Here is a 14,618-nt window from a genome sequence, read left to right on the forward strand (position 1 = left end):
CACCACGGTGCAGCCTGGTGAGGTGCAGGGTCTGCTCTCTAGAGTACTGTGGCAGGCAAGGGGCTGGGCCAGCCAGCTCTTCCACTCCTATAACCTCAGAGCCTGCTCTCCCAACTGCCATATGTGGGGAGCAAGAGGGGGAAGAGGAAGGGGAAGAAGGCATCTCTCCCTTGCCTACACCACCACATGGTAGACAAGTGGCAGGGCCAGCTCTTTTCTGCTCACATCCTCGGGGTCAGCTCATCTGCAACCAGAACAGCTCTCCTGTGCTTCCTGGGTGCTGGCACAGTGCCACTCTCCTGCTCTCATGCTTTTGGAGCCACCTCTCCTATGATGCCCAGGTGAGAGGTGGGGCTAGCACTGCCCAGTCTTCCCCAGCTCTCCTCCGGGTTAGTATAGCGCTTTCCTAATTGTTCTTAGCTGTTTCTTCTTATGTTTGAAGCCTGCTTTAGACACATTGGCTAAACGAGGCGACTTATCACAGCTTAGCTCAACATTCCTCTGCTTAAAACCTTCCAGTGGCCTCATGTCTCAAGTAAAGTAAAAATAAGCATCTTTTCAGAGACCTGAGCGACCTTACTTGGCTGGGCCTCCACGCTCTGTCTGGGGTCATTTCCTCTTCACTCTGCTCCAGTAACGTTACCTCATCATACATGTGCACGCACACACTCCAGTGGAGTGGTTGTCCACCCTCAGAGCGCTCTTCCGTATATGTGTGTCTGATTTTTTCATCCTTCAGGCTCCTCTCATGTGTCAGTGCTTCCACAAAGCCCTCTCCAACTGCCCTGAAGAGACCTGCTCTCCTGACCCCTGTATTCTTATCCTATTTATTTTCCCATGATGTGTATGCTTAACTTCAACATCCTGCTTAGGTAATGGAGTAATCGCGCATCTCTCACTACTTACACCATAAATTGCACCAAGGCAGATAGATAAAACTGTGCAGATGGTACGAGCTGAGTGAACCAATGAGTGATGGAATAAACAAGTCTCCCTGCTAGGAGGGATTCTTGTCCAGGAGCAATGAGTCTAACATTGTCAATTCTTAGTTTGTGGAGTTACACATAGAAAGTACTGTTTGTTAGCTTTTATTATCTTCTGACACATCCACCAACAGTTATTTTTGCAGCACATAAAGATGAAAACTTATTAGCCCTGTCCTGGCATGCCATCTCCCATCAGCTCAACTTTGGTCAATAATGCACAAGAGGAAGTGGTGATGATCTTTAAAATTTGTGTGAAGTTCCCAAGGCAATTTTGGTAATCAAGGTTTATAACTAAAAGCATTTTGTTAATCAAGGTTTATAAGTCAAATACTCCCCAAATCGTAAGATTTAGAAATATGACCTGGAGTAGCTACTGTTCTCTTTCACTATTTCACCTAAATAAGAAACATTGCAGTTTAGGGGAAACGAACTCAAAATACAAAGTGTATGGTGAGACCTCCCCGCCTTCCTTCTCTCCCCCCTCCTCTCTGTCCACCTCTATCTTCCTCTTTCTGGAGTCCTTGGCACTCTGAGTTGCTGAGACCATGGACACATGGCTGTATCCTGCTAGCTTTTCCTTTTTAAAGAGTGTGTGTATGGGTATCCTGTCTGCATGTATGTCATATACCATGTGAGTCCTGGTGCCCATGGAGGTCAGAGGAAGGCATTGGATCTGGAACTGGAGTTACAGATGGTTGTGAGCCACCATGTGGGTATTGGGGTTTGAACCCAGGTTCTCTGGAAAAGCAGCCTGTGCTCTTAACTGCTGAGCTATCTCTTCAGACTCGAGATTTTCTTTTTAAGGAATAAATTTGCCTTAAACTTTTCAGTCACAAAAAAATTTTTTAAAAAATTGCTCCTACCTAAAGTTTTTCATAATCAGAAATACCAGGCCTTGGGAACATAAGATGTCTTATTTTAGTGTCATTTCTCGTGGCACACCTGCACGTGTGTGGTGGGACATAGATGGTTTGCTTATAGATAAATGTATAGCTCTTACTTGTTTGAGCTTAATGCTTAAGTTCTTTTTTTTTTTTTTCCATCTTTGCTTTTATTTTGATTAGTAATTTTTGTTTCAGGGAACTATAGATCTTAGTTGATAGATAGCTAAATAAGGTTGATGACTTTTGTATTCCATAACTGAAGCTTTTATTTTTATTTTGGTAGGCTCACAGCTGGCAACCTGGAATAAAAAATCCATATCGTGGTGTTGTTGTTTGGCCTGTTCCTGAAAACATTGAAATCACTGTGACGCTGTTTAAGGTAAGGTATTCTTATTGTATAATCTAAGTTTATAGGGTATGGCTATATGTGCTCTTCTATACAGATTATAGTATGCATTGGTGTCTCATCTGCTCACCTAATCACATCATTTGTGAAGAAGTAAGTAGTTTACACTCTGTGAAGGCATTACAGTACTTCAAGAACCAAAAGGTCCATGGATCTATCTTCTTATATCCTACTCGTAGGAAACTAGTGCTTTTCCTGGGGAAAGCTGGAGCTTGCAAGATGCTTTAGCCTTCTCCTCATTATTTTTGGCTTTGTTTGATGACAATTTACTTTAAAATCAGTATCCAGTAAATGTTGATGTTAATGTAGCATACTAAGTATAATTAAAATTGATAGCTTGTTAATTGCTTCTTGGCCTTTTGATCAAGATCAAGTGCTTCCATGCCTCTGAGTGTTAGAAAATCCACATATCCATTACACACACACACACACACACACACACGACTCTTCATTGTGCTTGCCATATATATTATACACACATACCATTTTTTATGACAACACTATCATCATCATCTCCTTAATTTACATAGGGAATATAAGAGGCAGTAGCTGCTCACTCTTCTGTTTATCTTCTTCCCTAGGACTGTCAGAATTGCCCTATTGCCATTTTGTTATCTGTCCTCAGAGGCTGTTATGTAGCCCTTCTTTCCCATAATTCTCCTGCTGGAATGATAACCTCAGCTTGGTAGTTAAGAGCGATACTGCTGGAGTCTCTGCTTACATCGTCAATTCATTTAATTCTCAAAGTGGCCCAAGGTTCTATCAATATTTCCATTTCACCAATAAGGGAGCTAAGCCAGTGGGGAGTGGAATGTCCCCAATGCCTTATGAGTCAACTATGTTCTGTCCTCTGTACCAGTGGCTCTCAACCTCGATTGTGACCCCTCTGGGGCTTGTATATCAGATTGCTTCATATCAGATATTTATATTATTATAACAGCAAAATTACAGTTATGAAGTAATTTTATGAAATAATAAAATAATTTTATGTTAGTGAGGTCCTACAGCATGAAGAGCTGTATTAAAGGGTTGCAGCATTAGGAAGGTTGAGAACCACTAGTCTATTCTGTACTGAGTACTCTACAGTAATGGGTTACGAAGTTTTACTACAACAGCAAGATCACTGATATGCTTGAGGAAGACTTTAAACAATCTTGTCAAGTAAGTTTCTTGATTTAGTCTGCTCATATTGGTAAGACAAATGAATAGACAAGGTTGTACAGTGTTTGGCATAGAACAAGGGGTCAGAATGGAGCTGGAGCTGGAATACGCTCATAGCTATTTCTTTGGGGAACTGATGGAATGATTCTGAGTTGAAAGTAGCTATTAAAACTTGTTGCATGGACGATTAGGAGTTAAGTGTGGTTTCGAGTTCTGATGTGGACACATGCCCCTCACTCAGCTTCCATGCCTCTGAGTGTTAAGATAAAGGGAAGATGCCCTCTCCCCACCCCACCCCCAGCTCCTCCTTCCCGTTTGTAGAGTCAGACATTTCTCCTCAGTCATATTATGGGGAGCCTCAAAACCGTTTCCAGTATTTAAATTAGTATTTTCATCTTTATCTTCCACATCATGCAGAATTTGGAAAGAAAAACAAAAAAATAAAAGAACCAAAATGAAACAACCATATTCTTTCATGGTAGCTTTTGGATCTTGTTTTTGAACAGCACTTAAATATTCTAGCAAAGAGTTTTCCTTCTTTCAAATTTCACAGTTGACTTAATTTTGAAATTGTAAGTTGAAAGGGATGCGCTAGGCCCTTTGTTGTCAATGAGACAGTCATACACGTACACTCACAAAGAAATGGGCTTTGAATTATTTACTTATAAAGATTTGTTTATTTTGTGTGTATGGGTGTTTTGTCTGTATCTCTGTGTATGCACTACATGTGTGTGTTGCCTGAGGAAGGCATGATCCCCTGGGACTGGATGGTCTGAGGCACCATGAAGGCGCTGAGATAGAAGGCATCCAGGTCCTCTGGAAGAGCAGAACTCATTGCTCTTAACTGTTGAGAAGCCACTCCAGCCCCCTAAATCTCTTAGAAATAATATTTCATGTATATGCGTGTTTGCCTGCTGTGTGTCTGTACTAAGTACATGCCTGGGGCTGAGGAGGCCAGAAAAGGCTTTGGATCCCTTGCACCTTAAGGTATAGATGGCTGTGAGCTGTTTCATGGCTGCTGGGAATTGAACCTGGGTCCCTTGGAAGAGTAACCATTGTTCTTAACTGTGGAACCATAGGAATGTTATCAGTGTGTTTCCCTCTGTAATTGAACCAGCCATTGCTTGCTTTAGATCATGGGCTTGGTTTTTGGAATTTCAATTAAATTGAAGATAGATATGGGTAATAAAAGATTTAAAATATATTTCAGATTTTCAGAAGGTAAATGCCTTTTTATACTATTAGTACAGAGGTAAGAAAGTTGACAACAGTTAGAGGTAAATAAAGAAGGCTTAATTACAAATATTTTGTCTGGTCTATAATAAACTAATTCCATAGACAGCCACTTGAATGTACCCAAGAAGCTGGGCGTGGTGGCGCACGCCTTTAATCCCAGCACTCAGGAGGCAGAGGCAGGCAGATTTCTGAGTTCCAGGCCAGCTTGTTCTACAAAGTGAGTTCCAGGACAGCCAGGGCTACACAGAGAAACCCTGTCTCAAAAAAAAAAAAAAAAAAAAAAAAAGAAAGTGCCTGAGAAGTGAACACTGCTGCTATGGCGGCTGCAGCTTTCACGCTGTTTACTGGTATGTCCTCTTGGCTCTAGGGAAAGGACTCCTTAAAGTAAGATTATCTAACGTGTGCTTCTTCGCCATCTGTGTTTTAAAGGTATTTTATTTCTTAAATTCTGAATTATATTACTATATGAAGGCACTGTTATGTGGTGTATTTCATTAGTTCATTTGTCAAGTGTTCTAGAGAGGCCGCTGTGTACCACGTGTTTCTTGAGACTTGGATAAAATTGGCAATGGATAAAAGTCAGTGGGTCTGGAGCTCCAGTATCACTCTTAACATTTGTACTGGGAGGGCGACAGCTGTGGCATTTTAGTTTCCTGCTTGGTTAAATGGCAGTAGAGACAGTCCCTGCCTCATAGGTTGCTGGGGTGAGTAAGGCACTTTGTACATTAACTCAATAACATTTCTGTGTTGGTGTTGATTTGGTACTGATTGTACTGCATTCCTAAAAACAAAGATGCAAAGAAAGGTGGGAAGACAGTGGATGGCAGGATGGCTCTCCTCAATGGTGTGTTATAGTCTATGAGGAGTGCTGTTTGTGCTCTAAAGCAATCATAAAAAGTTCTTACAGTCTGTATGCCCATTTCTTTCCATAACCTCATTCGTGGCCAGGCCCAAATGGAAAAAAATAGCAAGTAGAATTTTCAGCTTTCGTTTTTCTTCTCCCAGCCCCGTTCTCCCTCCCCCTGCCACTGATACCAGTGAAACTCCGTGTTGGGTTTTAGCTCTTCAACATGAGTTTGTTTATCCAAGCAGTTGTGTCAGTGCAGCTCAACCGTGTCAGCATGCCAACCATGCCATTACATATGGCGTGAGCAAAGAGGGTAACTAAGAAGTTTGGGATTGCGTTCTGGATTGAATGCAGAATCTTGTATGTTAAACAAGTGCTCTGTCGTTTACTGTGTCTCCCTTATTCAACTTTCTATTGATTCTTTGTGAGTTTCCCATCATGTACTCCAGTCCTGCTCATCTCCCTGTCCCTCACATGCACCCTGTGCACTTGTAGCCTTAACCCAAAATAAAACACACACACATACACACACACACACACACACACAAAAGCAAGTCATAGAAAACATCTCACCGTGGAAGGTGTAGCATGTCCGTGTGTAGCACAGCGTATCTCTCTGGCCACACAGCTTGGCTTGCAAATGTTCACTGCAACAAGTCATTATTCTGGCTTCTGTGTCACCATCAATGTTTTATCCTCACTGGACTCCTCCCAGTTATCCTGCTGTTGCCCTGTGGCATGGAGATCCTGCAGCTTTGGATCAGTAGGACTGGCCCTTTCAGGTACCCCAATTATTTGAAGATAATACAGATTTTGGGGTGGTCCATCTCAGAGCCCTGGATCCGGGCCTGGGTGAAAGCTGAGCTGGTCTGCACACTGATTCTTCCTTATCTGTATCACTAGGGGGAGCTCCCCAGCACTGCTCTGGCTAGGCTGCCCAGTACTACCATAGGCAAGAGACAGTACCAGCTCTCCTGCTTTCATGTCCTCAGGGCTGGTTCACCTGCATCCAGGCCTCCAGAGCCAGCTCCACTGTGTTGCCCAGTCAAGGTGTAGGGACAGCTTTCCCAAGTGTCCCAGCTGGTGAAGGGTAGGGCTAGCTCACTGGAGGTGGCCAGGGGTGGAGGTGGGAGTGCATCACTACTGTCCCATAGCAGCAGGGTCAGCTCTCCCATACTCACACTCTCTGGGCCAGCTCACCCACACCCTTGCCACCAGGGCCAGCTCTACTGTGTTACCCACTCTTCCTCTTCTGAGAGCTAGCTCCTATAAGAGGTGGGGCCAGCTCTCCAAATTGCTGCAGCCAGTGATGGGCAGGGCCAGTTGACTGGCCTGTGGACATCCATGCAGTCTCTGGTGGCTGCTCCAGCCAGGGATATCCCCGTGTTCTCTAGTGGTAATGTAAGCTACAGACATCAACACCGACCCCTGCTGACAAGCCCTCAGCAGCAGCTCAGGCTAGGACCCTATGCAGGTGACTGCCATGACAGGGTTTACCACTAACAACAGGCTCTTCCTCTCCAACCTCATGTCTCCAGTTCCATCTCTTCATGATGCCCAAGCTGCTCCACTTACTTCTCTTTCTCTCCCTTCATCCTCCACACACTCTCCAGGCTGCTGCCAGCTGGCTGGCGGGTCCCTGGGTGATTTCCTCAGGCAAGTGTCTATGGCCCACATGTGCTGTGTGTCAGAGGGCAGGTCTGTTGGTGACACAGTGGTCCACAGGTCTCTGTCTGTCTTCCTCTTCCCATGCTGTGCTACATGGTGGTAGGTGTGGCTCTTTGTGTCTATGACCCATCTGTGTCATGGGGCGGAGGGCAGGTCTATGGGCATCTTTACCTCTCACCCCACATGGCATGGATGAACATAGGTCTGTCTTCTTCTCCCAAGCTGCTCTGCCTGCATTTGATTTGATTGATTGAAGTATCCTAGGCATAAGACAGCGTTGGCCTCTAAGCCAGGCATCGAGCTGGGATGAACAAAGGACTCCTATTTGCTCTGCTTGAATGATATAAGAACAACAGGGTTCTGTGTGCCCATTGCCAGGGAGTCACCTCTAGCCCTTCTTATTTGTATTTTTATTTGGGGATAGGGTCTCATGGAGTTGCTCAGGCCAGCAGTGAGTTCCTTCTGTGACCCAGGCAGCTCTGCACTTGGGATCCTGCTGATTCTGCTTCCTGAGATGCTGTGCCGCTGAGCTCGGCTGAGGTTTGAGAGTAATGGAAGTGTGAGTTACACCAGCATGGCCAGAGTGTGGCTCCAAAGTCATGTGTGAGCGGGAGGTAAATGACGCGAGAGACTTGCAGCTGACTGAGCTGGGGCCCATAGCAGCACACGGGTGTAATAAGGATGCACAGGCAGTCATCGTTCTCATAGGAAGAGCAAGATGCTTCCCTGTGAGGGGCCGATGGGGCACGAGACCCTGCAGGAGACTCTAGTGTCCGTCTCCAATGTGGGTGCCTCATCTTCAGTGTGTTAAGGCAAAGTCTGCTCTGCTGAAGGACCTTTCTTCTATGTATGTCTGCACTTCTACCCTGCCCCTCACACATAGACTTGAACTTGTGTACGTTCAAAACAGTATAACGAGCCCACTAGTTTATTTTTCTTTTTAAAGTTACTGATTTTTTTATAAATTTTTTGATCACTTTGAAATGGATTTGAAAGAATGCCAATTCCTATATTAAAATTTTACAGTTTAAAAGTTACAATATTGCTATTTGTCTTGCCACATATCTTAGTTGGTTTTTTTTCTTTTTCTTTTTTCTTTTTTCTTTTTTTTTTTTTTGCTGTGATGCCCTGACATAAGCAACTTGAAGGGGACATTGTGAGTGGTGGTGGGGGAGGCCTGGACACAGCTAGAGGCAGTTGGCTGCTTGCATCCTCCCTTCGTCAGGAAGCAGAGGGTGATGAACACTCTGCTCTGCATGCTCTGTGTCTCCTCACACTTCGTTGCCTTTACTTGTTCTAATATTTGTAGAAATGGTACATGGTTCTGCTGAGTCTGGGTGTCTTCTCTCATGAAACTCTCCTTGTTCATTTATGCAAGATGGGACATACTGTTTTCTAATCTCCAGTCAGGTCTTTCATTTCATTTTCTGGGTACTTACTCATTGGAGAGTATGGGTATATGTCTTTAAATGCAAGAACGGGTATGCAAAGCCCATGGAATACTTGCATAACCTCTCGGATAGTACTCAGTGTTTGTCAACTAAATGCCTGCAAAAGTATGCCTCACTGAGAAAAGTGACGGGGGCCATGGGGGAAGCAGGATCCTCACCCTTAGAGTCTCAGGTATTTTCTTAACAGAGGTGGTATGAGGATTACTAACAACCCATCGGTTGGCTCATTGTCCAGCTCATAGAGTCCTTTGGGAGACTTTGTTCAAGTAGGACTTGTGCTTTCACAGATGCAGTGTCAGGAGAGGTGTCAACAAAAGCTAACTTTATTAATATAAAATAACAGCTTAGATCTAGAGAAATTACTTAGCTTTTTAAAAGGATATTTTGCTCTTTCCTTTTAAAAAGTTAGTAAAACTGCAAACAAGCCAAGTTGTATGTTCTTGATAGGATTGATTGGATTGAAGATGTGTGTTTTCTTACTTTTCATAATTTCCTTTTGTTGCAGGATCCTCATGCAGAAGAATTTGAAGACAAAGAATGGACATTTGTCATTGAGAATGTAAGCTAATGACATACTTTTCTTTTTTTTTTTTTAACTTTATTATTACAGTACATAAGCAGTTTGGCCATGGGAGAAATGCTGCTTTATGAAGAATTATCAGGGAATTTGTAGGTTTTGGAAGTTATCAATAACAATTGCTTATAGAATATTTATGATAAAAATGTAAAGTCTTTACTGACAAGCTATATACACAATCTGTATCTGTTTAGGGCCTGAGGGCAAAGCCATTTACTTACATTTTTTTTATCCCTTCACCACCCTGCTTGATATTTCTTATATAGTAAAAACTTGCATATTATGGAATCCCAGGAGGCTAACGGGTACATAGCAGTGTTAAATCAATGCTTTCTAATGAGAGATTAGAGAAAATAGGCCATGAAAATATAATGACTAAGAGTATAGGCCTGGGCTTGGGGGGCAGGGGAGGGCTGGAGAGATGACTCATTGGTTAAAAGCACTTGCTATTCTCTGAGAAGAGTGGAGTTAGGGGTTTGAACATTGGATGCCTATAACTCTAGCTCCATGGGATTTGATATCCTCTGAATGAACATGGACACACACACACACACACACAGACTTGGTTCTTCAGCTTTTAAGCGGTTGGGCAGATTGAAGATTTCTCCATGAGTATCAGCCTTCACTGCTGCTGTGATCATCGCCATCCTCATCACCCTCCTCAGAACCTACGTGTGACCTGGTGACAGTCTCTGAATCCTGTTCCTTTCTCCTATGCTTGGCCTCACTTTGTTAAAGGGAATGTAAACTTTTCTCAGCAGTAACTTGGACCATTTATAGGTTTAAAGTGTTGGGAAGAGAGGGAGCAAGATCAAGTATCAGTACAAACACAGCTGGGGGCTCTGCTGGCTGGACCACTGCCAGCATGTTGGAGTCTCACACGTATCAACCATTTTGGCAGTTTTGTAGGGCTAGTTCTGAGCATAAATTATACTTGGAAGAAAATGGAAACTCAGACTTAAGTTAGACTTGAAAGCTAACGTTCTCGCGTCAGATGAGAAATGTACAGTGGATGACCTGGGCCTCATGACTCCTCTGTACAAGTGAAACCTTTAACTTGATAGGCTGTAGACTAGTGAGTTAAATTCAAACTAGTTAATGGTAGAAGTATGTTAAACCAGTTTTATATTTGTGTGGGAAGGTGTTCTTGTTATTCATTCTTAGGATAAGAAACAATAGTTCCACATTTCTGAAAATCAGGTTATAAACTAATGTACCAAAAGGCTCAAGTTTTTGTTTTAAAAGAAAACTGTATGGCATTACTAGATTTGACTGCTGCAAAAGGTATTTTTAAAGATCAGCAGAGGTACATACTAAGTCTTAAAATGGTAAACATTAAATGTAATACAAAATGAAAATATATATTGGATTTTCTTATATATTGGAAAATGTATTTCTCAAATAAGAGATTATGTTTATGACATTTTTAATATAAAATATATTTAAGTCCAGAAATATATTTTGCCAATATACCTTTTATCCAAGTAGCTGAAATTGCTAGAAGTCATTCATGGGAGGAAGAAAACATGGAAGAGGAGAACAAGACATGCTGACTGGCTCTCCCTTTCTCCAAATAAGTCCATTCTCAAACGCCAATTAAATCAGTATGCTGTTTTCAACTACATTTAGCTTATCATTTAGCTCATGAAACAGAGTTTTTAAACCAAAATATCTACAGAAATTAGTTTTTATGATGTAAACACATCATTGTAAAATATACCTGGTGATGTGCCTCAGAGAAATTAACTTTTATAGCAAACTCTAGGTTTTAAATTTTGTAGTGAGTGAAATACTTGACAGAATTATCTAGGGTATAATACTTGACACACATGTGTGGAGTGGAGGTCAGGGCCTGTGCTGTCCTGTGGGTGTGGAGAGGAGGTCAGGGCCTGTGCTGTCCTGTGGGTGTGGAGTGGAGGTCAGGGCCTGTGCTCATCTGTAGGTGATTTCCATCTCTCGTGTGAGACCCAGAAGCTTGCATTTGAGCTGTTTTCAGTCTCGCTTGCCCCTTTATTTTGACATGGAATCTTGCTGTGTGGCCCAGGCTGTCCTGGAGTTCCTAGGCATATAGCCCTCTTGCCTCAGCCTCCCTAAGCAGATGGGTCCATAAGCATGTGCCCCTGTTACTGGCTTTAGGGTAGCATCCTTTAATTAGTCACTATTTAAAAAATACATGTCAATATATGTTTATGAAATGAACTGTAGATATTGTTGAACATTCCTTTTTGTGAAATTTTTAGTACAATTCCCTGCTGCCACCTCCACTTTGAATAGTTTCTGCAGTAGTTCCCATTTCAGATTGGAAATAAGAAAAAGAAAATTGAGTTGTGCTGTAAACTAGCTTCTCATTTAAAGGGAGACATTAATTTGGTTTTATAGCCCAAACATAATTTTGTAGTCATGAATATTAAGGAAAATAACGTCTGTTTTTTAAGCTCTTTTACTGATCAAACCTTAATGGAGGACTGGGAATATGGCTCAAGTACGGTATGACCTGGTGTGTGGAGAGCCGGGGTTCAGTGCTAGCACAGCAAAACGGTGGCCTGATGGAGCCTGAGCCTGCTGGCACGCGCTTGCAAACCTGGCATTTGGGAGGTGAGGTAGAGGGAGTTTGAAGTCAGCCTTGGTGTCATAACAAGCACGAGGCTAGCCTGAGCTTCATAGTAAGACTCCAGAGCAGGTCTCAGGATCACTCACTGCTAGAGTCTTGCCCAGCATGTAGAAGACCTTGGGTTCTGCTCTCTAATGCCATGGGGGGGGGGGGGCAACAATGAAATCTAGGTATTTGATAAGATAACTTGAGAAGAAGAAAAAAATAACAAATAGATGATAATTTCTCAGCTTTTGGTAAAGATGATCACATCAGTACTAATGCTCACTGTGAATCCATGCTAGGAAGAAACAGTTTCATAGAGAAATGTGTTATGGTTGCATTTTGTTGACTTTGCCTGTCTTTATAGCAGCATTTTGTTTTGTTCTTATTTGTGAAAAGACGGTTGTAAGGGGCTGGAAAGATGGCTCACTGCTTGAGAGAACTTACTGAGCAACCATGCATTCCTGAGTTCGGATCCCATCACCTATATAACAAGAAAGGTGGGGACTGTGTGTACCTGTCCCTGTGCCTCCAGCACCCTGGGGGCAGAAACAAGAGGGTGTCTGGGGCTGACTGCTGCCAGCCAAGCTGAGAAAGAGAAGTGAAAATGAAAAAGCTCAGCCTCCAGATTCAGGGAAGAGACCCTGCCGCCAAACACAGGGAATAGAGAAAGATAGATTCAGGGAAGAGACCCTGCCACAAAACACAGGGAATAGAGAAAGATACCTGCCATGCTCTTCTGCCCTCCGTGTGCACGTCCACACATAAAAACACACACTGCACCCCACACGTAAACACAGGCCTGCACATGTGCGCGCACACACACACACACACACACACACACACACACAACCAGTAATGAGTTTTGATCTGCTTCCCAGTATAATGTGTTTATTTTTAAAAGATTAATGAGAAAAGGTTAATTGTGTATATATTATTAGGTATATAGTTATTACACTCTAGAAGTCTTGTGAACTTGCTATACTCTTAATCCTTGAGAAAGAACATATATATATATGTATGTATAGTGGCTGAAATGTTTTTAAACTCATTATTTGGTGAGAATACACTGCCTTGTGTGTGTGTGTGCGTGTGTGTGTGTCCGTGGTAGTTTGTGTGGGTGCATATGTGTATTCAGGGTCATGTGTGTGTGTATGTGAGGCTAGAGGTTGATGCTGGTGTCTTTAACTGCTCTACATTATGTTTTGAGGCAGGGTCTCTCATTTGAACTCTGAGTTCACAGACTGAGCTTTCTAAGAACCTCTGCCTCTGCTTCCCAAGTGCTGGGATTAGAGGTGGGCATTCAGTTGGGTGCTGGGGATCAGAACTACAGTCCATGTTTGAGTAGCAGGTGCTTCATCTGTTGAGCCGTCTTGCCAGCCCAAGAATTAGGACAACTGTCATAAATTATGAACCACCTAATGCCAAGGAATGTCGTGTAAATCTAAACCTGGAACAAAATGCTGTATGCACTCACTGGGAAGATAGATCAGAAGTTAGACAGATCATCTATTTCAGTTTTAAGATGGGTTTAAACAGGCAAAAATATATTTGAGAATCTTCTTTATCTATGCAGATGTTTTAACTCTATCAAAGTGTGTTAACTCTTTCCACAGGCTCTAGAAAGTTCAGAGTCACTTTATACAACACCAACAGGGACACTTGTTGGTTAAGTGAGTCTAATGTAGGCAACCTTTTTTTCTACTTATCCTATCTGTCCACTATATCATTGTTTTATTATGATGACATAACTTCCCAGTGCATAATTACTGATTATAGCTAAACCCAGTGCTCATTGCAAGTCCTGCTGAATGCAAGAAAAGACCCCTCAGCAGCCTCCTGGAACTGTGCTGAAGGAAAGGACGGTATGAGAACACCATACCGTTACAGGGCAGCTCTGCTGGGCAGTGAGAACACCATGCCATTATAGGGGCAGTTCTGCTGGGCAGTGAGAACACCATGCTATCACAGGGCAGCTCTGCTGGGCAGTGAGAACACCATGCTATCACAGGGCAGCTCTGCTGGGCTGTGAGAACACCATGCTATCACAGGGCAGTTCTGCTGGGCAGTGAGAACACCATGCTATCACAGGGCAGCTCTGCTGGGCTGTGAGAACACCATGCCGTTATAGGGGCAGTTCTGCTGGGCAGTGAGAACACCATGCTATCACAGGGCAGCTCTGCTGGGCAGTGGCTGCTTCGCTTACATCGATATTTATTTTCCATTATCTCTTTAAAACAACTTTTTGTTTGATTTTTGTTTTCCAAAACAAAGTTTATCTGTGTATTTCTAGTTGTACATCATGCTGGCCTGGAAGTCAGTGATGGGATTAGAGGCATGCCTGAATAAAACCACTGTGTTTTAACTTTGCCTGTGCCAATGTAGTTGATATAGGTCAGTCTGGTCTACTCTGTTGTTTTCATAAGTGAGTTCTTGAACCTCTCTAATGTTCATACATAAGTGGGCTTGAACTTCTAAGGCCTTTTAATGCTTTGGTCTGTTAGTGTAATTATATAACTAGGCTTTTCATACACTGGTGAAATAGTCTCTTTGAAAGATGATATATGCTTTAGGAAGAAGTTATAAAAGTAAATTAAAAATCACAGTCAAATCTGGAGTCAAATCCTACATACACCTATAAAACAAAGAAAAATTAGATTGAGAACATTTTGGATTCACAATGCATTTCTGTTGTCTTTGTTTCATTTAAAATAAATTAAAATTTACTATGTTATATCGTGGGTGTTAGTAATATTTAGGAAACAAAAAGTTAACAACACTAAGCTAAGAAACCGTGTAAAGCCCTAAT

General features: G+C 42.5%; 1 protein-coding gene across 11 annotated transcripts in view; it reads left to right on the plus strand.

The window, feature by feature from the left end:
* Positions 1 to 14,618, plus strand: part of Ehbp1 (EH domain binding protein 1) — a 297,197-nt gene that overhangs the window by 43,409 nt on the left and 239,170 nt on the right. For all 11 annotated transcript variants that reach the window (XM_085829085.1, XM_029483503.2, XM_029483502.2 and 8 more), the window contains exons 4-5: positions 2,154 to 2,249; positions 9,145 to 9,198. In XM_085829085.1, coding sequence (XP_085685211.1) covers positions 2,154 to 2,249; positions 9,145 to 9,198 — 150 coding nt within the window. The remainder of the gene's footprint in view (positions 1 to 2,153; positions 2,250 to 9,144; positions 9,199 to 14,618) is intronic.

Source organism: Mus caroli, unplaced genomic scaffold (genome assembly GCF_978045245.1).
Source record: "Mus caroli unplaced genomic scaffold, Mus_caroli_1 scaffold_13, whole genome shotgun sequence".
NCBI classification, from domain to species: Eukaryota; Metazoa; Chordata; class Mammalia; order Rodentia; family Muridae; genus Mus; species Mus caroli.